The sequence below is a fragment of the Hyla sarda genome, unplaced genomic scaffold (assembly GCF_029499605.1).
Source record: "Hyla sarda isolate aHylSar1 unplaced genomic scaffold, aHylSar1.hap1 scaffold_1397, whole genome shotgun sequence".
Taxonomy (NCBI): Eukaryota; Metazoa; Chordata; class Amphibia; order Anura; family Hylidae; genus Hyla; species Hyla sarda.
In genome coordinates, this window is record NW_026608026.1 from 52,051 (window position 1) to 78,699 (window position 26,649).

Consider the following 26,649-nt stretch of genomic DNA (forward strand, 5'->3'; position numbering starts at 1 on the left):
GTTCTTTCCAGACTCCTCTGTTCACCTCTGTTCTTTCCAGACTCCTCTGTTCACCTCTGTTCTTTCCAGACACCTCTGTTCACCTCTGTTCTTTCCAGACACCTCTGTTCACCTCTGTTCTTTCCAGACTCCTCTGTTCACCTCTGTTCTTTCCAGACACCTCTGTTCACCTCTGTTCTTTCCAGACTCCTCTGTTCACCTCTGTTCTTTCCAGACTCCTCTGCCCCCATCAATACCCATTTACCTTCTTCAGATCTTTCTCCTTTATACACCTTCTGTCCACCTCAAGATCCCTTTCTCCCCTCGTCTTCTTTGTCCACCTCAAAACTCCTGTCTCCTCCAGACTCTTCTACCCCTACTGACTCCTCTGTTCCCCTAAAGAACACACTGCCCCCCTCAAGACTCCTCAGTTTCTTGCAGACTCACCTGTCCACCTCAAGAACCTCCTGTCCCCTCCAGACTCCTGTGTTCACCTCAGAGACACCTCTGTCCCTTCTAGACTCCTCTGTCCCCCACAAGACCTTTTTTTCCCTTTAGATCTTTGTCTCCTCCATACTCTTTGTCCACCTCAAGACCCCTCTGTCTCCTTCAGAGTCTTATGTCCACTCCAGACATCTCTGCCCACTCTGTTCACCTCAACACCTCTCTATACTCTCTGAACCTTTTTGTCTACTCCATACTTCTCTGTCAACCTGAAAAACCTTTGTCCCCCTCAAGGCTCCTCTGTCCCCTCCAGGCTCTCCTGTCCCCTCCAGATTCTTGGTCCACCTCTAGACCCCTATGTAATTTTGCCCCCAATATCTGCCATCAGGAGACAGACCAGAGACTCTGCCATATGTTAGATGGTTGCCACCTTTATCTTATGTATTTATTTACCAAGGCAAAGCCACATCACAAAGAATGTGAAACTCCCGAGACTGCAGAACATCCCTGTACACAAAGTGGTCTTTATACTCGTCCTCATGGGTCAAGCGTCATGGATCTCGTGTCAGTCAATAAGTTAAGATAATGGTTGCGTTCATCCTGGAAGATGGAAGACACTCGATCAATCACATGACAGTCACAAGATGTCTCCAGCAGTATAAGGCATTTCCTTGTGGTGCGAAGAGTCAACGTGCAAACACAATCGGCATGTACGGGCATTTCCCCTTAATTAAAGGGTCTTCAGTAGATAGGGACCCCTGAGTCGTCCTTCTCTGTCTCATTGTTACGTTTTACTCGTAGACCATTTCTAGGTCATATCTGTTACGGGGTGACAGGACTCCCAGCTCTTTTAGGGGTCTCTGGCAGGATGGTCTGGGATATCTTTGGGTTGAGGTGGTCGACTCCAAAATTTACCAGAGGCCTCTGGATTCCAGGGGGAATTACTCTTTGATTTCAAGTATTTGATCATATTGGGTACCTAATGTTTACATCTCATCATCGAGTTTATCGTCTTCTTCCTCTCCTGGCATCTCCACTGCCTCCACCTCGCTGGTGACCTCCTCCACCACATCTTCATTTATAACCTCATCAGGTTCTTCCTGACTGGTTTCGGCAGCCGGTGGGGCCGGGTAGTTAGTTTGGTCTTGGAGTGTATTAGGGTCGTCTTCTGTATGGTTGTTCAGCTCTGGTTTCTCAGATTCCTCTGTATTAGAGAGGTCAGTGTCCACGGGAGCAGCGGGCTCCTCAGCTGCGACCCCCATTGGAGGTGGAATCACAATGTGAGCAGAATCCGTCATCCCCCCCTCTTTATAGCTGAGGGAGTTCACAAGCTCTTGGGCACTGAGGAGTCCGTCCAGGTTCACGTCTTGTTTATCCAGAACATCATCGACCACGAAAATGACCTGAGGAGAGAACAAGAACTTGTCAGTCTATCGAGGACATCGGTCTTGGTTTACAGAGATGACCTGGACCTCTATATATGATGACACCATGTATTGGAGAGCCAGTGTTATACTAGGCACTAGTAGTGAGGATGGAGGACATTATAGAGCATACAGTAAAGACACTATTATAAACTCTACACCCCCCACTTTTCCTGTAATAATACATTGGTTTGCACCTAGAAACTACTTAAGATTATAATTTCTCCTTAAAGGGATACTCTGCCCTTAGACATCTTATCCCCTCGATCTCCCTGCTGCAGCCAGCATTCATTTAGAGCGTCAGGTGCAGTGCCGGAGGCTCGTGATGTCACCTCCACGTCACCTCTCTCGTGACATCACTGCCAAGCCCCCTCAATGCAAGTCTATGGGAGGGGGCGTGGCCATGATGTCACGAGTGGGGCGCGGTTGCATCAGATGTTTGGGGTGTGGCAGCCGAGATCGCGGGGGACCCCGTGATAAGATGTCTAGGGGCGGAGTACGCCTTTAAAGGGGTTGTAAACCTCGATAATGGAGATACAAGGCTTGTTGGGATGTTGATGTTCCAAAGTTCTATACAGGGACGATAATCCCACCAATAATGGGGCACTTACTGAGTCCTCATTGGGTTTCTCCTGCAGACCCTTTGTCAGGACACCATGAAGAAGCTGCATGAGTTCCAAGCCATCCAGGAGTCCACTCTTGTCAAAGTCATGGAGCACGAAGAGGCGTAAGATGGCTGAAAAGGGACACATTCAGTCTTGTTAGGAGGCGTCCCAGTGATGAGGAGTATGGAGGAGACTGAGTATTATGGGGGCCCCAGTAATGATGAGTATGGAGGAGACTGAGTATTATGAGGTGCCCCAGCGATGAGGAGTATGGAGGAGACTGAGTATTATGAGGTGCCCCAGCAATGAGGAGTATGGAGGAGACTGAGTATTATGAGGTGCCCCAGTGATGATGAGTATGGAGGAGACTGAGTATTATGAGGTGCCCCAGTGATGAGGAGTATGGAGGAGACTGAGTATTATGGGGGCCCCAGTAATGATGAGTATGGAGGAGACTGAGTATTATGAGGTGCCCCAGTGATGAGGAGTATGGAGGAGACTGAGTATTATGAAGTGCCCGGTGATGAGGAGTATGGAGGAGACTGAGTATTATGAGGTGCCCCAGTGATGAGGAGTATGGAGGAGACTGAGTATTATGAGGTGCCCCAGTGATGAGGAGTATGGAGGAGACTGAGTATTATGGGGGCCCCAGTAATGATGAGTATGGAGGAGACTGAGTATTATGAGGTGCTTCAGTGATGAGGAGTATGGAGGAGACTGAGTATTATGAGGTGCCCCAGCGATGAGGAGTATGGAGGAGACTGAGTATTATGAGGTGCCCCAGTGATGATGAGTATGGAGGAGACTGAGTATTATGAGGTGCCCCAGTGATGAGGAGTATGGAGGAGATTGAGTATTATGAGGTGCCCCAGTGATGATGAGTATGGAGGAGATGGGGTATTATGAGGGCCCCGGTGATGAGGAGTATGGAGGAGACTGAGTATTATGAGGTGCCCCAGTGATGATGAGTATGGAGGAGACTGAGTATTATGAGGTGCCCCAGTGATGATGAGTATGGAGGAGACTGAGTATTATGAGGTGCCCCAGTGATGATGAGTATGGAGGAGACTGAGTATTATGAGGTGCCCCAGTGATGATGAGTATGGAGGAGACTGAGTATTATGAGGTGCCCCAGTGATGATGAGTATGGAGGAGACTGAGTATTATGAGGGCCCCAGTGATGAGGAGTATGGAGGAGATTGAGTATTATGAGGTGCCCCAGTGATGATGAGTATGGAGGAGATGGGGTATTATGAGGGCCCCGGTGATGAGGAGTATGGAGGAGACTGAGTATTATGAGGTGCCCCAGTGATGATGAGTATGGAGGAGACTGAGTATTATGAGGTGCCCAGTGATGACGAGTATGGAGGAGACTGAGTATTATGAGGTGCCCCAGTGATGAGGAGTATGGAGGAGACTGAGTATTACGAGCTGCCCCAGTGATGATGAGTATGGAGGAGACTGAGTATTATGAGGGCCCCAGTGATGAGGACTATGGAGGAGACTGAGTATTATGAGGTGCCCCAGTGATGAGGAGTATGGAGGAGACTGAGTATTATGAGATGCCCCAGTGATGATGTGTATGAAGGAGACTGAGTATTATGAGGTGCTCCAGTGATGAGGAGTATGGAGGAGATGGGGTATTATGAGGGCCCCGGTGATGAGGAGTATGGAGGAGACCGAGTATTATGAGGTGCCCCAGTGATGAGGAGTATGGAGGAGACTGAGTATTATGAGATGCCCCAGTGATGATGTGTATGAAGGAGACTGAGTATTATGAGGTGCTCCAGTGATGAGGAGTATGGAGGAGATGGGGTATTATGAGGGCCCCAGTGATGACGAGTATGGAGGAGACTGAGTATTATGAGGTGCCCCAGTGATGATGAGTATGGAGGAGACTGAGTATTATGAGATGCCCCAGTGATGAGGAGTATGGAAGAGACTGAGTATTACGAGGTGCCCCAGTGATGATGAGTATGGAGGAGACTGAGTATTATGAGGTGCCCGGTGATGAGGAGTATGGAGGAGACTGAGTATTATGAGGTGCCCCAGCGATGAGGAGTATGGAGGAGACTGAGTATTATGAGGTGCCCCAGTGATGATGAGTATGGAGGAGACTGAGTATTATGAGGTGCCCCAGTGATGATGAGTATGGAGGAGACTGAGTATTATGAGGTGCCCCAGTGATGATGAGTATGGAGGAGACTGAGTATTATGAGGGCCCCAGTGATGATGAGTATGGAGGAGACTGAGTATTATGAGGTGCCCCAGTGATGAGGAGTATGGAGGAGACTGAGTATTACGAGCTGCCCCAGTGATGATGAGTATGGAGGAGACTGAGTATTATGAGGGCCCCAGTGATGAGGAGTATGGAGGAGACCGAGTATTATGAGGTGCCCCAGCGATGAGGATTATGGAGGAGACTGAGTATTATGAGGTGCCCCAGTGATGATGAGTATGGAGGAGACTGAGTATTTTGAGGGACCCGGTGATGAGGAGTATGGAGGAGATGGAATATTTAAAGGGCCCCGGTGATGAGGAGAATGGAAGAGATGGAGTATTTTGAGGGCCCCGGTGATGAGGAGTATGGAGGAGATGGAGTATTATGAGGGCCCCAGTGATGAGGAGTATGGAGGAGATGGAGTATTATGGTGCCCCAGTGATGATGTGTATGGAGGAGACTGAGTATTTTGAGGGACCCGGTGATGAGGAGTATGGAGGAGATGGAATATTTAAAGGGCCCCGGTGATGAGGAGAATGGAAGAGATGGAGTATTATGAGGGCCCCGGTGATGAGGAGTATGGAGGAGATGGAGTATTATGAGGGCCCCGGTGATGATGAGTATGGAGGAGATGGAGTATTATGAGGGCCCCGGTGATGAGGAGTATGGAGGAGATGGAGTATTTTGAGGGCCCTGGTGATGAGGAATATGAAGGAGATGGAGTATTATGAGGGCCCCGGTGATGAGGAGTATGGAGGAGATGGAGTATTACGAGGACCCCGGTGATGAGGAGTATGGAGGAGACCGAGTATTATGAGGGCCCCGGTGATGATGAGTATGGAGGAGATGGAGTATTATGAGGGCCCCGGTGATGAGGAGTATGGAGGGGATGGAGTATTATGAGGGCCCCGGTGATGAGGAATATGGAGGAGATGGAGTATTTTGAGGGCCCCGATGATGAGGAGTATGGAAGAGATGGAGTATTATGAGACGCCCCAGTAATGATCAGCTTGAAGAGATCTGTTTTTGGGCACTCACCTGTTTCCCGGGTAATCTGAGAATCATTTTCTCCCAATGGATCTTTCTCCTGTAGATATCCGTGTAGAATACTGAAAAGAAGAACACGTGAGAAGATCTTAGGTGATCCCAGCCCTAAGGGGCCTATGGGACATGTCCGGTGCCCACACATAGTCCACCCTATATGTAGGTAACTGTTATACAGCAAGAACGCTCCGTACATGTATGAAGTATGGACACTGCTGCTCCACCTCCTTCTCTATAGGCCAGCCCCGCCCCTGAGGAGCGGACACCCAAATATGACGGCTGGGGGAATCCTTGTGTTAAGTGTGATGGGGTTTATAGGCAGCTCACAGTGTCACATGTTTTTATGTGATCTGGACTCATTATGCCTCAGTGCTTCTGGTTATGTATGTTCCGGGTCCATGTTCCCGGGTTATGTTTTAGGTCGTTGTCAGGTGACACCACGGAGCGTCTCTTACCTGAGTTGTCCGTCTCCGGGGGTGAATGGGTTTGATATGTTGATGTTTTCCGATAGCTCAGACCTGGGAACACAGAGTCCATATTATAAAGTGGAGTAATGAAAGATAGTATGGGGGAGTCAGCGGGTTCTGTGTGTTTTGTAATGACTGCAACGTGGTGATTTGGGGGCAGATAATCCACTGAGATACAACCTGGACAGGAACCAAATCCTCATCATCGGGACTGGAGGCGTTAGTCACAAACATCTTGGGGAGAAGGTCAGGATTATCCTGGAGGAGGTGGCAGGATTATCCTGGAGGAGGTGTCAGGATTATGTTGGAGGAGGTGACAGGATTATGTTGGAGGAGGTGGCAGGATTATGTTGGAGGAGGTGTCAGGATTATGTTGGAGGAGGTGGCAGGATTATCCTGGAGGAGGTGGCAGGATTATGCTGGAGGAGGTGGCAGGATTATCCTGGAGAAGGTGGCAGGATTATGTTGGAGGAGGTGACAGGATTATGTTGGAGGAGGTGACAGGATTATGTTGGAGGAGGTGGCAGGATTATCCTGGAGGAGGTGGCAGGATTATCCTGGAGGAGGTGGCAGGATTATCCTGGAGGAGGTGGCAGGATTATCCTGGAGGAGGTGGCAGGATTTTGTTGGAGGAGGTGGCAGGATTATCCTGGAGGAGGTGGCCGGATTATCCTGGAGGAGGTGGAAGGATTATGTTGGAGGGGCTGGCAGGATTATGTAGGAGGAGGTGGCCGGATTATGTTGGAGGAGGTGGCCGGATTATGTTGGAGGAGGTGGCAGGATTATCCTGGAGGGGGTGGCAGGATTATCCTGGAGGAGGTGGCAGGATTATGCTGGAGGAGGTGGCAGGATTATACTGGAGGAGGTGGCAGGATTATCCTGGAGGAGGTTGCAGGATTATGCTGGAGGAGGTGGCAGGATTATGTTGGAGGAGGTGGAAGGATTATGTTGGAGGAGGTGGAAGGATTATGTTGGAGGAGGTGGCAGGATTATGATGGAGGAGGTGGCAGGATTATCCTGGAGGAGGTGGCAGGATTATCCTGGAGGAGGTGGCAGGATTATCCTGGCGGAGGTGGCAGGATTATGTTGGAGGAGGTGGCAGGATTATGTTGGAGGAGGTGGCAGGATTATTCTGGAGGATGTGGCAGGATTATCTTGGAGGAGGTGGCAGGATTATCCTCGAGGGGGTGGCAGGATTATGTTGGAGGAGGTGGCAGGATTATCCTGGAGGAGGTGGCAGGATTATCCGGGAGGAGGTGGCAGGATTATCCTGCAGGAGGTGGCAGGATTATCCTGGAGGAGGTGGCAGGATTATCCTGGAGGGGGTGGCAGGATTATGTTGGAGGAGGTGGCAGGATTATCCTGGAGGAGGTGGCAGGATTATGCTGGAGAAGGTGGCCGGATTATGTTGGAGGGGGTGGCAGGATTATGCTGGAGGAGGTGGCAGGATTATGCTGGCGGGGAGGGGGGCGGAGATTATCCTTGAGGAGGTGGCAGGATTATCCTGGAGGGGGTGGCAGGATTATGTTGGAGGGGGTGGCAGGATTATGCTGGAGGAGGTGGGAGGAATATGCTGGCGGGGGGGGGGGAGATTATCCTTGAGGAGGTGGCAGGATTATCCTGGAGGATGTGGCAGGATTATCCAGGAGGAGGTGGCAGGATTATCCTGGAGGGGGTGGCAGGATTATGTTGGAGGGGGTGGTAGGATTATGCTGGAGGAGGTGGCAGGATTATCCTGGAGAAGGTTGCAGGATTATGTTGGAGGAGGTGGCAGGATTATTCTGGAGGAGGTGGCAGGATTATCCTGGAGGAGGTGGCAGGATTATGTTGGAGGAGGTGGCAGGATAATGTTGGAGGAGGTGGCAGGATTATCCTGGAGGAGGTGGCAGGATTAGGTTGGAGGAGGTGGCAGGATTATGTTGGAGGAGGTGGCAGGATTATTCTGGAGGAGGTGGCAGGATTATCCTGGAGGAGGTGGCAGGATTATGTTGGAGGAGGTGGCAGGATTATGTTGGAGGAGGTGACAGGATTATCCTGGAGGAGGTGACAGGATTATGTTGGAGGAGGTGGCAGGATTATCCTGGAGGAGGTGGCAGGATTATCCTGGAGGAGGTGGCAGGATTATCCTGGAGGAGGTGGCAGGATTATCCTGGAGGAGGTGGCAGGATTTTGTTGGAGGAGGTGGCAGGATTATCCTGGAGGAGGTGGCCGGATTATCCTGGAGGAGGTGGAAGGATTATGTTGGATGGGCTGGCAGGATTATGTAGGAGGAGGTGGCCGGATTATGTTGGAGGAGGTGGCCGGATTATGTTGGAGGAGGTGGCAGGATTATCCTGGAGGGGGTGGCAGGATTATCCTGGAGGAGGTGGCAGGATTATACTGGAGGAGGTGGCAGGATTATCCTGGAGGAGGTTGCAGGATTATGCTGGAGGAGGTGGCAGGATTATGTTGGAGGAGGTGGAAGGATTATGTTGGAGGAGGTGGAAGGATTATGTTGGAGGAGGTGGCAGGATTATGATAGAGGAGGTGGCAGGATTATCCTGGAGGAGGTGGCAGGATTATCCTGGAGGAGGTGGCAGGATTATCCTGGCGGAGGTGGCAGGATTATGTTGGAGGAGGTGGCAGGATTATGTTGGAGGAGGTGGCAGGATTATTCTGGAGGATGTGGCAGGATTATCTTGGAGGAGGTGGCAGGATTATCCTCGAGGGGGTGGCAGGATTATGTTGGAGGAGGTGGCAGGATTATCCTGGAGGAGGTGGCAGGATTATCCGGGAGGCGGTGGCAGGATTATCCTGCAGGAGGTAGCAGGATTATCCTGGAGGAGGTGGCAGGATTATCCTGGAGGAGGTGGCAGGATTATGCTGGAGAAGGTGGCCGGATTATGTTGGAGGGGGTGGCAGGATTATGCTGGAGGAGGTGGCAGGATTATGCTGGCGGGGAGGGGGGCGGAGATTATCCTTGAGGAGGTGGCAGGATTATCCTGGAGGGGGTGGCAGGATTATGTTGGAGGGGGTGGCAGGATTATGCTGGAGGAGGTGGGAGGAATATGCTGGCGGGGGGGGGAGATTATCCTTGAGGAGGTGGCAGGATTATCCTGGAGGAGGTGGCAGGATTATCCAGGAGGAGGTGGCAGGATTATCCTGGAGGGGGTGGCAGGATTATGTTGGAGGGGGTGGTAGGATTATGCTGGAGGAGGTGGCAGGATTATCCTGGAGAAGGTTGCAGGATTATGTTGGAGGAGGTGGCAGGATTATTCTGGAGGAGGTGGCAGGATTATCCTGGAGGAGGTGGCAGGATTATGTTGGAGGAGGTGGCAGGATAATGTTGGAGGAGGTGGCAGGATTATCCTGGAGGAGGTGGCAGGATTAGGTTGGAGGAGGTGGCAGGATTAGGTTGGAGGAGGTGGCAGGATTATTCTGGAGGAGGTGGCAGGATTATCCTGGAGGAGGTGGCAGGATTATCCTGGAGGAGATGGCAGGATTATCCTGCAGGAGGTGGCAGGATTATCCTGGAGGAGGTGGCAGGATTATGTTGGAGGAGGTGGCAGGATTATCCTGGAGGAGGTGGCAGGATTATCCTGGAGGAGGTGGCAGGATTATGCTGGAGGAGGTGGCAGGATTATGTTGGAGGAGGTGGCAGGATTATCCTGGAGGAGGTGGCAGGATTATGTTGGAGGAGGTGGCAGGATTATCCTGGAGGAGGTGGCAGGATTATCCTGGAGGGGGTGGCAGGATTATGTTGGAGGAGGTGGCAGGATTATCCTGAAGGAGGTGGCAGGACTATGTTGGAGGAGGTGACAGGATTATTCTGGAGGAGGTGACAGGATTATCCTGGAGGAGGTGGCAGGATTATGTTGGAGGAGGTGGCAGGATTATGTTGGAGGAGGTGGCAGGATTATCCTGGAGGGGGTGGCAGGATTATCCTGGAGGAGGTGGCAGGATTATCCTGGAGGAGGTGACAGGATTATCCTGCAGGAGGTGGCAGGATTATCCTGGAGGAGGTGGCAGGATTATCCTGGAGGGGGTGGCAGGATTATCCTGGAGGAGGTGACAGGATTATATTGGAGGAGGTGTCAGGATTATGTTGGCGGGGGTGGCAGGATTATGTTGGAGGAGGTGACAGGATCATTCTGGAGGAGGTGACAGGATTATGTTGGAGGAGGTGACAGGATTATCCTGGAGGAGGTGGCATGATTATCCTGGAGGGGGTGGCAGGATTATGTTGGAGGAGGTGGCAGGATTATGCTGGAGGAGGTGGCAGGATTATGTTGGAGGAGGTGGCAGGATTATGCTGGAGGAGGTGGCAGGATTATCCTGGAGGAGGTGGCAGGATTATGTTGGAGGAGGTGGCAGGATTATGCTGGAGGAGGTGGCAGGATTATCCTGGAGGAGGTGGCAGGATTATGTTGGAGGAGGTGGCAGGATTATCCTGGAGGAGGTGACAGGATTATGTTGGAGGGGGTGGCAGGATTATCCTGGAGGAGGTGACAGGATTATGTTGGAGGAGGTGGCAGGATTATGTTGGAGGAAGTGACAGTATTATTCTGGAGGAGGTGACAGGATTATGTTGGAGGAGGTGGCAGGATTATCCTGGAGGAGGTGACAGGATTATGTTGGAGGAGGTGACAGGATTATGTTGGAGGAGGTGACAGGATTATGTTGAAGGAGGTGACAGGATTATGTTGGAGGAGGTGTCAGGATTATATTGGAGAAGGTGTCAGGATTATGTTGGAGGAGGTGGCAGGATTATGTTGGAGGAGGTGACAGGATTATGTTGGAGGAGGTGGCAGGATTATGTTGGAGGAGGTAGGATTATCCGGGAGGGGGTGGCAGGATTATCCTGGAGGAGGTGACAGGATTATGTTGGAGGAGGTGGCAGGATTATGTTGGAGGAGGTGACAGGATTATCCTGGAGGAGGTGACAGGATTATGTTGGAGGAGGTGGCAGGATTATGTTGGAGGAGGTGGCAGGATTATATTGGAGGAGGTGTCAGGATTATGTTGGAGGGGGTGGCAGGATTATGTTGGAGGAGGCGACAGGATTATTCTGGAGGAGGTGACAGGATTATGTTGGAGGAGGTGACAGGATTATCCTGGAGGAGGTGGCAGGATTATGTTGGAGGAGGTGACAGGATTATCCTGGAGGAGGTGGCAGGATTATCCTGGAGGAGGTGGGAGGATTATCCTGGAGGAGGTGGCAGGATTATCCTGGAGGAGGTGGCAGGATTATCCTGGAGGAGGTGGCAGGATTATCCTGGAGGAGGTGGCAGGATTATATTGGAGGAGGTGTCAGGATTATGTTGGAGGGGGTGGCAGGATTATCCTGTAGGAGGTGACAGGATTATGTTGGAGGAGGTGGCAGGATTATGTTGGAGGAGGTGGCAGGATTATCTTGGAGGAGGTGGCAGGATTATGTTGGAGAAGGTGTCAGGATTATATTGGAGGAGGTGACAGGATTATCCTGGAGGAGGTGGCAGGATTATGTTGGAGGAGGTGGCAGGATTATCCTGGAGGAGGTGGCAGGATTATCCTGGAGGAGGTGACAGGATTATGTTGGAGGAGGTGGCAGGATTATGTTGGAGGAGGTTTCGGGATTATGTTGGAGTAGGTGGCAGGATTATGTTGCAGGAGGTGGCAGGATTATGTTGGAGGAGGTGGCAGGATTATCCTGGAGGAGGTGGCAGGATTATCCTGCAGGAGGTGACAGGATTATGTTGGAGGAGGTGGCAGGATTATCCTGGAGGAGGTGGCAGGATTATCCTGCAGGAGGTGGCAGGATTATCCTGGAGGAGGTGACAGGATTATGTTGGAAAAGGTGGCAGGATTATGTTGGAGGAGGTGACAGGATTATGTTGGAGGAGGTGGCAGGATTATGTTGGAGGAGGTGGCAGGATTATCCTGGAGGAGGTGGCAGGATTATCCTGCAGGAGGTGGCAGGATTATGTTGGAGTAGGTGGCAGGATTATCCTGGAGGAGGTGGCAGGATTATGTTGGAGGAGGTGGCAGGATTTTCTTGGAGGAGGTGGCAGGATTATGTTGGAGGAGGTGGCAGGATTATCCTGGAGGAGGTGACAGGATTATGTTGGAGGGGGTGGCAGGATTATCCTGGAGGAGGTGACAGGATTATGTTGGAGGAGGTGACAGGATTATGTTGGAGGAGGTGGCAGGATTATCCTGGAGGAGGTGACAGGATTATTTTGGAGGAGGTGGCAGGATTATCCTGGAGGAGGTGTCAGGATTATGTTGGAGGAGGTGACAGGATTATCCTGGAGGAGGTGACAGGATTATGTTGGAGGGGGTGACAGGATTATGTTGGAGGAGGTGACAGGATTATGTTGGAGGAGGTGACAGGATTATGTTGGAGGAGGTGACAGGATTATGTTGGAGGGGGTGACAGGATTATGTTGGAGGAGGTGGCAGGATTATGTTGGAGGAGGTGACAGGATTATGTTGGAGGAGGTGACAGGATTATGTTGGAGGGGGTGGCAGGATTATGTTGGAGGGGGTGGCAGGATTATGTTGGAGGAGGTGGTAGGATTATCCTTGAGGAGGTGACAGGATTATGTTGGAGGAGGTGACAGGATTATGTTGGAGGAGGTGACAGGGTTAAGTTGGAGGAGGTGGCAGGATTATGTTGGAGGAGGTGACAGGATTATGTTGGAGGAGGTGGCAGGATTATCCTGGAGGAGGTGACAGGATTATGTTGGAGGGGGTGGCAGGATTATCCTGGAGGAATTGACAGGATTATGTTGGAGGAGGTGACAGGATTATGTTGGAGGAGGTGGCAGGATTATCCTGGAGGAGGTGACAGGATTATTTTGGAGGAGGTGGCAGGATTATCCTGGAGGAGGTGTCAGGATTATGTTGGAGGAGGTGACAGGATTATCCTGGAGGAGGTGACAGGATTATGTTGGAGGGGGTGACAGGATTATGTTGGAGGAGGTGACAGGATTATGTTGGAGGAGGTGACAGGATTATGTTGGAGGAGGTGACAGGATTATGTTGGAGGGGGTGACAGGATTATGTTGGAGGAGGTGGCAGGATTATGTTGGAGGAGGTGACAGGATTATGTTGGAGGAGGTGACAGGATTATGTTGGAGGGGGTGGCAGGATTATGTTGGAGGGGGTGGCAGGATTATGTTGGAGGAGGTGGTAGGATTATCCTTGAGGAGGTGACAGGATTATGTTGGAGGAGGTGACAGGATTATGTTGGAGGAGGTGACAGGGTTAAGTTGGAGGAGGTGGCAGGATTATGTTGGAGGAGGTGACAGGATTATGTTGGAGGAGGTGGCAGGATTATCCTGGAGGAGGTGACAGGATTATGTTGGAGGGGGTGGCAGGATTATCCTGGAGGAATTGACAGGATTATGTTGGAGGAGGTGACAGGATTATGTTGGAGGAGGTGGCAGGATTATCCTGGAGGAGGTGACAGGATTATTTTGGAGGAGGTGGCAGGATTATCCTGGAGGAGGTGGCAGGATTATGTTGGAGGAGGTGACAGGATTATCCTGGAGGAGGTGACAGGATTATGTTGGAGGGGGTGACAGGATTATGTTGGAGGAGGTGACAGGATTATGTTGGAGGAGGTGACAGGATTATGTTGGAGGAGGTGGCAGGATTATCCTGGAGGAGGTGACAGGATTATGTTGGAGGGGGTGGCAGGATTATCCTGGAGGAGGTGGCAGGATTATGTTGGAGGAGGTGACAGGATTATGTTGGAGGAGGTGGCAGGATTATCCTGGAGGAGGTGACAGGATTATTTTGGAGGAGGTGGCAGGATTATCCTGGAGGAGGTGTCAGGATTATGTTGGAGGAGGTGACAGGATTATCCTGGAGGAGGTGACAGGATTATGTTGGAGGGGGTGACAGGATTATGTTGGAGGAGGTGACAGGATTATGTTGGAGGAGGTGACAGGATTATGTTGGAGGAGGTGACAGGATTATGTTGGAGGGGGTGGCAGGATTATGTTGGAGGGGGTGGCAGGATTATGTTGGAGGAGGTGGTAGGATTATCCTTGAGGAGGTGACAGGATTATGTTGGAGGTGGTGACAGGATTATGTTGGAGGAGGTGACAGGATTATGTTGGAGGAGGTGGCAGGATTATGTTGGAGGAGGTGACAGGATTATGTTGGAGGAGGTGGCAGGATTATCCTGGAGGAGGTGACAGGATTATGTTGGAGGGGGTGGCAGGATTATCCTGGAGGAGGTGACAGGATTATGTTGGAGGAGGTGACAGGATTATGTTGGAGGAGGTGGCAGGATTATCCTGGAGGAGGTGACAGGATTATTTTGGAGGAGGTGGCAGGATTATCCTGGAGGAGGTGTCAGGATTATGTTGGAGGAGGTGACAGGATTATCCTGGAGGAGGTGACAGGATTATGTTGGAGGAGGTGACAGGATTATGTTGGAGGAGGTGGCAGGATTATTCTGGAGGAGGTGACAGGATTATTTTGGAGGAGGTGGCAGGATTATATTGGAGGAGGTGACAGGATTATATTGGAGGAGGTGACAGGATTATCTTGGAGGAGGTGACAGGATTATGTTGGAGGGGGTGACAGGATTATATTGGAGGAGGTGGCAGGATTATGATGGCGGGGAGGGGGCGGAGATTATCAGGGCGTTCTGACCGGTGATGGACATTGTGGGGTAGGACTGAGGTCCTCAGTGGTGTCAGGTGATTAAGGGTTTTACAATAATATAGGTTGGGAGAAGATTCTGTGGTCGTCCATATTGTCCATCATGCATCTCACCTGCTGTCTGACCGGGGAGCTGCGAGCCCATGACTGAAGAACAAGGGGATCAGCCGAACCAGAACCGGAACCGGACCCCTCATGGTGGAGACTCTGGGAAACAAGAGGAATATCAGTGATGTCATAGAGGGGGCGGGGCTGTGATCACATGTCATTATATTATATCAGTGTATTCATACAGGGGGCGGGGCTGTGATCACATGTCATTATATTACATCCGTGATGTCATACAGGGGGCGGGGCTGTGATCACATGTCATTATATTACATCAGTGATGTCATACAGGGGGTGGGGCTGTGACTACATGTCATATAACTATTATATTGTATCAGTGATGTCATACAGGGGGCGGGGCTGTGATCACATGTCATTATATTACATCAGTGATGTCATACAGGGGGTGGGGCTGTGACTACATGTCATATAACTATTATATTGTATCAGTGATGTCATACAGGGGGCGGGGCTGTGATCACATGTCATTATCTTATATCAGTGATGTCATACAGGGGGCGGGGCTGAGATATACACATATACACCATATAAATATATAAATACACACCACATACTCATATACAGACATGGCTGTATATATTGTCCCCCCGGTGTATATATGTATATGGTGTCTACACAGACATGGCTGTATATATTGTCCCCCCGGTGTATATATGTATATGGTGTCTACACAGACATGGCTGTATATATTGTCCCCCCGGTGTATATATGTATATGGTGTCTACACAGACATGGCTGTATATATTGTCCCCCCGGTGTATATATGTATATGGTGTCTACACAGACATGGCCGTATATATTGTCCCCCCGGTGTATATATGTATATGGTGTCTACACAGACATGGCTGTATATATTGTCCCCCCGGTGTATATATGTATATGGTGTCTACACAGACATGGCTGTATATATTGTCCCCCCGGTGTATATATGTATATGGTGTCTACACAGACATGGCTGTATATATTGTCCCCCCGGTATATATATGTATATGGTGTCTACACAGACATGGCCGTATATATTGTCCCCCCGGTGTATATATGTATATGGTGTCTACACAGACATGGCGGTATATATTGTCCCCCCGGTGTATATATGTATATGGTGTCTACACAGACATGGCCGTATATATTGTCCCCCCCCCCCCGGTGTATATATGTATATGGTGTCTACACAGACATGGCTGTATATATTGTCCCCCCGGTGTATATATGTATATGGTGTCTACACAGACATGGCTGTATATATTGTCCCCCCCCCCGGTGTATATATGTATATGGTGTCTACACAGACATGGCGGTATATATTGTCCCCCCGGTGTATATATGTATATGGTGTCTACACAGACATGGCCGTATATATTGTCCCCCCGGTGTATATATGTATATGGTGTCTACACAGACATGGCGGTATATATTGTCCCCCCGGTGTATATATGTATATGGTGTCTACACAGACATGGCAGTATATATTGTCCCCCCCGGTGTATATATGTATATGGTGTCTACACAGACATGGCCGTATATATTGTCCCCCCGGTGTATATATGTATATGGTGTCTACACAGACATGGCTGTATATATTGTCCCCCCCGGTGTATATATGTATATGGTGTCTACACAGACATGGCTGTATATATTGTCCCCCCCGGTGTATATATGTATATGGTGTCTACACAGACATGGCTGTATATATTGTCCCCCCGGTGTATATATGTATATGGTGTCTACACAGACATGGCTGTATATATTGTCCCCCCGGTGTATATATGTATATGGTGTCTACACAGTCATGGCTGTATATATTGTCCCCCCCGGTGTATATATGTATATGGTGTCTACACAGACATGGCGGTATATATTGTCCCCCCGGTGTATATATGTATATGGTGTCTACACAGACATGGCTGTATATATTGTCCCCCCCGGTGTATATATGTATATGGTGTCTACACAGACATGGCTGTATATATTGTCCCCCCGGTGTATATATGTATATGGTGTCTACACAGACATGGCTGTATATATTGTCCCCCCGGTGTATATATGTATATGGTGTCTACACAGACATGGCGGTATATATTGTCCCCCCGGTGTATATATGTATATGGTGTCTACACAGACATGGCTGTATATATTGTCCCCCCCCCGGTGTATATATGTATATGGTGTCTACACAGACATGGCTGTATATATTGTCCCCCCGGTGTATATATGTATATGGTGTCTACACAGACATGGCGGTATATATTGTCCCCCCCGGTGTATATATGTATATGGTGTCTACACAGACATGGCTGTATATATTGTCCCCCCGGTGTATATATGTATATGGTGTCTACACAGACATGGCTGTATATATTGTCCCCCCCGGTGTATATATGTATATGGTGTCTACACAGACATGGCGGTATATATTGTCCCCCCGGTGTATATATGTATATGGTGTCTACACAGACATGGCTGTATATATTGTCCCCCCGGTGTATATATGTATATGGTGTCTACAAAGACATGGCGGTATATATTGTCCCCCCGGTGTATATATGTATATGGTGTCTACACAGACATGGCTGTATATATTGTCCCCCCCCCCCGGTGTATATATGTATATGGTGTCTACACAGACATGGCGGTATATATTGTCCCCCCGGTGTATATATGTATATGGTGTCTACACAGACATGGCTGTATATATTGTCCCCCCGGTGTATATATGTATATGGTGTCTACACAGACATGGCCGTATATATTGTCCCCCCGGTGTATATATGTATATGGTGTCTACACAGACATGGCGGTATATATTGTCCCCCCCCGGTGTATATATGTATATGGTGTCTACACAGACATGGCGGTATATATTGTCCCCCCGGTGTATATATGTATATGGTGTCTACACAGACATGGCCGTATATATTGTCCCCCCGGTGTATATATGTATATGGTGTCTACACAGACATGGCGGTATATATTGTCCCCCCGGTGTATATATGTATATGGTGTCTACACAGACATGGCGGTATATATTGTCCCCCCGGTGTATATATGTATATGGTGTCTACACAGACATGGCTGTATATATTGTCCCCCCCCCCCGGTGTATATATGTATATGGTGTCTACACAGTTATGGCTGTATATATTGTCCCCCCCGGTGTATATATGTATATGGTGTCTACACAGACATGGCTGTATATATTGTCCCCCCCGGTGTATATATGTATATGGTGTCTACACAGTTATGGCTGTATATATTGTCCCCCCCGGTGTATATATGTATATGGTGTCTACACAGACATGGCTGTATATATTGTCCCCCCCGGTGTATATATGTATATGGTGCCTACACAGACATGGCTGTATATATTGTCCCCCCCGGTGTATATATGTATATGGTGTCTACACAGACATGGCTGTATATATTGTCCCCCCGGTGTATATATGTATATGGTGTCTACACAGACATGGCGGTATATATTGTCCCCCCGGTGTATATATGTATATGGTGTCTACACAGACATGGCTGTATATATTGTCCCCCCGGTGTATATATGTATATGGTGTCTACACAGACATGGCTGTATATATTGTCCCCCCGGTGTATATATGTATATGGTGTCTACACAGACATGGCGGTATATATTGTCCCCCCGGTGTATATATGTATATGGTGTCTACACAGACATGGCGGTATATATTGTCCCCCCGGTGTATATATGTATATGGTGTCTACACAGACATGGCGGTATATATTGTCCCCCCGGTGTATATATGTATATGGTGTCTACACAGACATGGCGGTATATATTGTCCCCCCCGGTGTATATATGTATATGGTGTCTACACAGACATGGCGGTATATATTGTCCCCCCGGTGTATATATGTATATGGTGTCTACACAGACATGGCTGTATATATTGTCCCCCCCGGTGTATATATGTATATGGTGTCTACACAGACATGGCTGTATATATTGTCCCCCCGGTGTATATATGTATATGGTGTCTACACAGACATGGCTGTATATATTGTCCCCCCGGTGTATATATGTATATGGTGTCTACACAGACATGGCCGTATATATTGTCCCCCCGGTGTATATATGTATATGGTGTCTACACAGACATGGCTGTATATATTATCCCCCCGGTGTATATATGTATATGGTGTCTACACAGACATGGCTGTATATATTGTCCCCCCGGTGTATATATGTATATGGTGTCTACACAGACATGGCTGTATATATTGTCCCCCCCGGTGTATATATGTATATGGTGTCTACACAGACATGGCGGTATATATTGTCCCCCCGGTGTATATATGTATATGGTGTCTACACAGACATGGCGGTATATATTGTCCCCCTGGTGTATATATGTATATGGTGTCTACACAGACATGGCGGTATATATTGTCCCCCCCGGTGTATATATGTATATGGTGTCTACACAGACATGGCCGTATATATTGTCCCCCCGGTGTATATATGTATATGGTGTCTACACAGACATGGCTGTATATATTGTCCCCCCCGGTGTATATATGTATATATGTATATGGTGTCTACACAGACATGGCCGTATATATTGTCCCCCCGGTGTATATATGTATATGGTGTCTACACAGACATGGCTGTATATATTATCCCCCCGGTGTATATATGTATATGGTGTCTACACAGACATGGCTGTATATATTGTCCCCCCGGTGTATATATGTATATGGTGTCTACACAGACATGGCTGTATATATTGTCCCCCCCGGTGTATATATGTATATGGTGTCTACACAGACATGGCGGTATATATTGTCCCCCCGGTGTATATATGTATATGGTGTCTACACAGACATGGCTGTATATATTGTCCCCCCGGTGTATATATGTATATGGTGTCTACACAGACATGGCCGTATATATTGTCCCCCCTGGTGTATATATGTATATGGTGTCTACACAGACATGGCGGTATATATTGTCCCCCTGGTGTATATATGTATATGGTGTCTACACAGACATGGCGGTATATATTGTCCCCCCCGGTGTATATATGTATATGGTGTCTACACAGACATGGCGGTATATATTGTCCCCCCCGGTGTATATATGTATATGGTGTCTACACAGACATGGCTGTATATATTGTCCCCCCGGTGTATATATGTATATGGTGTCTACACAGACATGGCTGTATATATTGTCCCCCCGGTGTATATATGTATATGGTGTCTACACAGACATGGCGGTATATATTGTCCCCCCGGTGTATATATGTATATGGTGTCTACACAGACATGGCTGTATATATTGTCCCCCCCGTGTATATATGTATATGGTGTCTACACAGACATGGCGGTATATATTGTCCCCCCGGTGTATATATGTATATGGTGTCTACACAGACATGGCTGTATATATTGTCCCCCCGGTGTATATATGTATATGGTGTCTACACAGACATGGCAGTATATATTGTCCCCCCCGGTGTATATATGTATATGGTGTCTACACAGACATGGCCGTATATATTGTCCCCCCGGTGTATATATGTATATGGTGTCTACACAGACATGGCCGTATATATTGTCCCCCCGGTGTATATATGTATATGGTGTCTACACAGACATGGCGGTATATATTGTCCCCCCCCGGTGTATATATGTATATGGTGTCTACACAGACATGGCTGTATATATTGTCCCCCCCGGTGTATATATGTATATGGTGTCTACACAGACATGGCGGTATATATTGTCCCCCCCCGGTGTATATATGTATATGGTGTCTACACAGACATGGCGGTATATATTGTCCCCCCCCGGTGTATATATGTATATGGTGTCTACACAGACATGGCGGTATATATTGTCCCCCCGGTGTATATATGTATATGGTGTCTACACAGACATGGCTGTATATATTGTCCCCCCCCGGTGTATATATGTATATGGTGTCTACACAGACATGGCTGTATATATTGTCCCCCCGGTGTATATATGTATATGGTGTCTACACAGACATGGCTGTATATATTGTCCCCCCGGTGTATATATGTATATGGTGTCTACACAGACATGGCTGTATATATTGTCCCCCCGGTGTATATATGTATATGGTGTCTACACAGACATGGCCGTATATATTGTCCCCCCGGTGTATATATGTATATGGTGTCTACACAGACATGGCTGTATATATTGTCCCCCCCGGTGTATATATGTATATGGTGTCTACACAGTCATGGCTGTATATATTGTCCCCCCGGTGTATATATGTATATGGTGTCTACACAGACATGGCGGTATATATTGTCCCCCCGGTGTATATATGTATATGGTGTCTACACAGACATGGCTGTATATATTGTCCCCCCCGGTGTATATATGTATATGGTGTCTACACAGACATGGCTGTATATATTGTCCCCCCGGTGTATATATGTATATGGTGTCTACACAGACATGGCGGTATATATTGTCCCCCCCGGTGTATATATGTATATGGTGTCTACACAGACATGGCTGTATATATTGTCCCCCCCGGTGTATATATGTATATGGTGTCTACACAGACATGGCGGTATATATTGTCCCCCCGGTGTATATATGTATATGGTGTCTACACAGACATGGCTGTATATATTGTCCCCCCGGTGTATATATGTATATGGTGTCTACACAGACATGGCTGTATATATTGTCCCCCCGGTGTATATATGTATATGGTGTCTACACAGACATGGCCGTATATATTGTCCCCCCGGTGTATATATGTATATGGTGTCTACACAGACATGGCTGTATATATTGTCCCCCCGGTGTATATATGTATATGGTGTCTACACAGACATGGCTGTATATATTGTCCCCCCGGTGTATATATGTATATGGTGTCTACACAGACATGGCGGTATATATTGTCCCCCCGGTGTATATATGTATATGGTGTCTACACAGACATGGCTATATATATTGTCCCCCCGGTGTATATATGTATATGGTGTCTACACAGACATGGCTGTATATATTGTCCCCCCCGGTGTATATATGTATATGGTGTCTACACAGACATGGCGGTATATATTGTCCCCCCGGTGTATATATGTATATGGTGTCTACACAGACATGGCTGTATATATTGTCCCCCCCCCCCCCGGTGTATATATGTATATGGTGTCTACACAGACATGGCTGTATATATTGTCCCCCCGGTGTATATATGTATATGGTGTCTACACAGACATGGCTGTATATATTGTCCCCCCTGAAATGTTTCTATATAATGAAGTATTTCTCACAGGAAAGGATTGCAGTAACACAGGTTTATTCCCTTTGTGTATATATATATATAGATCTCCTCTCCTCTGTATATATATATATTGCAGTAACAGAGGTTTTGCTATACACATGTTTATTCCCTTTGTGTGTATTGGAACTAAACCAAAAAAGGAGGAAAAAAAGCAAATTGGACCTAATGTCACCAAACTCCAAAAATGGTCCGGACACAATTATTGGCCCCTTAACTTAATATTTGGTTGCACCCTTTGGAAAAAAGAAGTGAAATCAGTGTCTTCCTATAACCATCAATAAGCTTCTTACACCTCTCAGCCGGAATGTTGGACCACTCTTCCTATAACCATCAATAAGCTTCTTACACCTCTCAGCCGGAATGTTGGACCACTCTTCCTATAACCATCAATAAGCTTCTTACACCTCTCAGCTGAAATGTTGGACCACTCTTCCTATAAGCATCAATAAGCTTCTTACACCTCTCAGCCGGAATGTTGGACCACTCTTCCTATAAGCATCAATAAGCTTCTTACACCTCTCAGCCGGAATGTTGGACCACTCTTCCTATAACCATCAATAAGCTTCTTACACCTCTCAGCCGGAATGTTGGACCACTCTTCCTATAACCATCAATAAGCTTCTTACACCTCTCAGCCGGAATGTTGGACCACTCTTCCTATAACCATCAATAAGCTTCTTACACCTCTCAGCCGGAATGTTGAACCACTCTTCCTATAACCATCAATAAGCTTCTTACACCTCTCAGCCGGAATGTTGGACCACTCTTCCTTTACAAACTGCTCCAGGTCTCTCTTATTGGAAGGCGCCTTTTCCCAACAGTAATTATAAGATCTCTCCACAGGTGATCAATGGGATTTAGATCTGGACTCATTGCTGACACTTCAGAACTCTCCAGCGCTTTGTTGTCATCCATTTCTGGGGCTTTTTGACGTATGTTTGGGGTCATTGTCCTGGGTCTCCTCCATAGTGGGGTCCTCCTGGGTCTCCTCCATAGTGGGGTCCTCCTGGTTCTCCTCCATAGTGGGGTCCTCCTGGGTCTCCTCCATAGTGGGGTCCTCCTGGGTCTCCTCCATAGTGGGGCCCTCCTGGGTCTCCTCCATAGTGGGGTCCTCCTTGGTCTCCTCCATAGTGGGTTCCTCCTGGGTCTCCTCCATAGTGGGCTCCTCCTGGGTCTCCTCCATAGTGGGGTCCTCCTGGGTCTCCTCCATAGTGGGGTCCTCCATGGTCTCCTCCATAGCGTTTCATTTCATATAAATGTGGACAGATAGTTCGCTCTGACACTGATTTTCCCGGAGCCTGCAGGACAGTTTGAATATCTTTGGAACTTGTTTGGGGCTGCTTATCCACCATCCGGACTATCCTGCACTTACATCTTTCATACATTTTTTTTCCTTTCTTCTCTCCTTTTTTTATCTGCTGTCAGGTGTGATTGTTATATTGCCCACACCTGTTACCTGCCCCAGGTGAGTATAAAGGAACATCACAGGCTGGAAACAATCTTATTTATCCACAATTATGAAAGGCGCCAATAATTGTGTCCGGACCATCTTTGGAGTTTGGTGACATTATGTCCAAATTGCTTTTTTCCTCCTTTTTTGGTTTAGTTCCAATACACTCAAAGGGAATAAACATGTGTATAGCAAAACCTGTGTTACTGCAATATATATATATATACAGAGGAGAGGAGATCTATATATATATATATACAGAGGAGAGGAGATCTATATATATATATATATATACAGAGGAGAGGAGATCTATATATATATATATATATACAGAGGAGAGGAGATCTATATATATATATATACACACAAAGGGAATAAACATGTGTATAGCAAAACCTGTGTTACTGCAATATATATATACAGAGGAGAGGAGATCTATATATATATATATATATATATATATATATATATATATATATATACAGAGGAGAGGAGATCTATATATATATACACACACACAAAGGGAATAAACATGTGTATAGCAAAACCTGTGTTACTGCAATATATATATACAGAGGAGAGGAGATCTATATATATATATATATATATATACAGAGGAGAGGAGATCTATCTATATATATACAGAGGAGAGGAGATCTATATATATATATACAGAGGAGAGGAGATCTATATATATATATATATATATATATATATATATACAGAGGAGAGGAGATCTATATATATATATATAGATATACAGAGGAGAGGAGATCTATATATACATACAGAGGAGAGGAGATCTATATATATATACAGAGGAGAGGAGATCTATATATATATATACAGAGGAGAGGAGATCTATATATATATATATATACAGAGGAGAGGGGATCTATATATATATATACAGAGGAGAGGAGATCTATATATATATATATATATATATATACAGAGGAGAGGGGATCTATATATATACAGAGGAGAGGAGATCTATATATATATACAGAGGAGAGGAGATCTATATATATACAGAGGAGAGGAGATCTATATATATACAGAGGAGAGGAGATCTATATATATATACAGAGGAGAGGAGATCTATATATATATATATATATATATATATATATATATATATACACACAGAGGAGAGGAGATCTATATATATATATATATATATATATATACAGAGGAGAAGAGATCTATATATATATACAGAGGAGAGGAGATCTATATATATATACAGAGGAGAGGAGATCTATCTATATATATATATATATATATATATATATATACAGAGGAGAGGAGATCTATATATATATACAGAGGAGAGGAGATCTATATATATATACAGAGGAGAGGAGATCTATATATATATACAGAGGAGAGGAGATCTATATATATATATATATATATATATATATATATATATATATACAGAGGAGAGGAGATCTATATATATATATATATATATATACAGAGGAGAGGAGATCTATATATATATATATACAGAGGAGAGGAGATCTATATATATATACAGAGGAGAGGAGATCTATATATATATATATATATATATATACACATGTTACGCCGAGCGCTCCGGGTCCCCGCTCCTCCCCGGAGCGCTCGCTTCACTCTCCCCGCGGCAGCGCTCCGGTCACGTCCTCTGACCCGGGGCGCTGCGATTCCGCTGCCAGCCGGGATGCGATTCGCGATGCGGGTAGCGCCCGCTCGCGATGCGCACCCCGGCTCCCCTACCTGACTCGCTCTCCGTCTGTTCTGTCCCGGCACGCGCGGCCCCGCTCCCTAGGGCGCGCGCGCGCCGGGTCTCTGCGATTTAAAGGGCCACTGCGCCGCTGATTGGCGCAGTGGTTCCAATTAGTGTGTTCACCTGTGCACTTCCCTATATCACCTCACTTCCCCTTCACTCCCTCGCCGGATCTTGTTGCCTTAGTGCCAGTGAAAGCGTTCCTTGTGTGTTCCTTGCCTGTGTTTCCAGACCTTCTGCCGTTGCCCCTGACTACGATCCTTGCTGCCTGCCCCGACCTTCTGCTACGTCCGACCTTGCTTTTGCCTACTCCCTTGTACCGCGCCTATCTTCAGCAGCCAGAGAGGTGAGCCGTTGCTAGTGGATACGACCTGGTCACTACCGCCGCAGCAAGACCATCCCGCTTTGCGGCGGGCTCTGGTGAAAACCAGTAGTGGCTTAGAACCGGTCCACTAGCACGGTCCACGCCAATCCCTCTCTGGCACAGAGGATCCACTACCTGCCAGCCGGCATCGTGACAGTAGATCCGGCCATGGATCCCGCTGAAGTTCCTCTGCCAGTTGTCGCTGACCTCACCACGGTGGTCGCCCAGCAGTCACAACAGATAGCGCAACAAGGCCAACAGCTGTCTCAACTGACCGTTATGCTACAACAGTTACTACCACAGCTTCAGCAGTCATCTCCTCCGCCAGCTCCTGCACCTCCTCCGCAGCGAGTGGCCGCTCCTGGGATACGCCTATCCTTGCCGGATAAATTTGATGGGGACTCTAAGTTTTGCCGTGGCTTTCTTTCCCAATGTTCCCTGCATCTGGAGATGATGTCGGACCTGTTTCCCACTGAAAGGTCTAAGGTGGCTTTCGTAGTCAGCCTTCTGTCCGGAAAAGCCCTGTCATGGGCCACACCGCTCTGGGACCGCAATGACCCCGTCACTGCCTCAGTACACTCCTTCTTCTTGGAATTCCGAAGTGTCTTTGAGGAACCTGCCCGAGCCTCTTCTGATGAGACTGCCCTGTTGAACCTGGTCCAGGGTAATTCTTCCGTTGGCGAGTATGCCGTACAATTCCGTACTCTTGCTTCAGAATTGTCCTGGAATAATGAGGCCCTCTGCGCGACCTTCAAAAAAGGCCTATCCAGCAACATTAAAGATGTTCTGGCCGCACGAGAAATTC

General features: G+C 47.7%; 1 protein-coding gene across 1 annotated transcript; it reads right to left on the bottom strand.

Moving 5' to 3' along the window:
* Nucleotides 1-840: 840 nt before the first annotated feature.
* CGREF1 (cell growth regulator with EF-hand domain 1) lies at nt 841-26,008 on the bottom strand. Its single transcript, XM_056552126.1, has 6 exons — nt 25,980-26,008; nt 14,936-15,028; nt 6,173-6,235; nt 5,712-5,782; nt 2,459-2,583; nt 841-1,826 (listed from the first exon to the last, which is right to left on the bottom strand). The coding sequence occupies exons 1-6, from the start codon at nt 25,991-25,993 to the stop codon at nt 1,410-1,412; spliced, it is 783 nt and encodes a 260-aa protein (XP_056408101.1). The 5' UTR covers nt 25,994-26,008; the 3' UTR covers nt 841-1,409.
* Between the last annotated feature and the right edge of the window lie 641 nt (nt 26,009-26,649).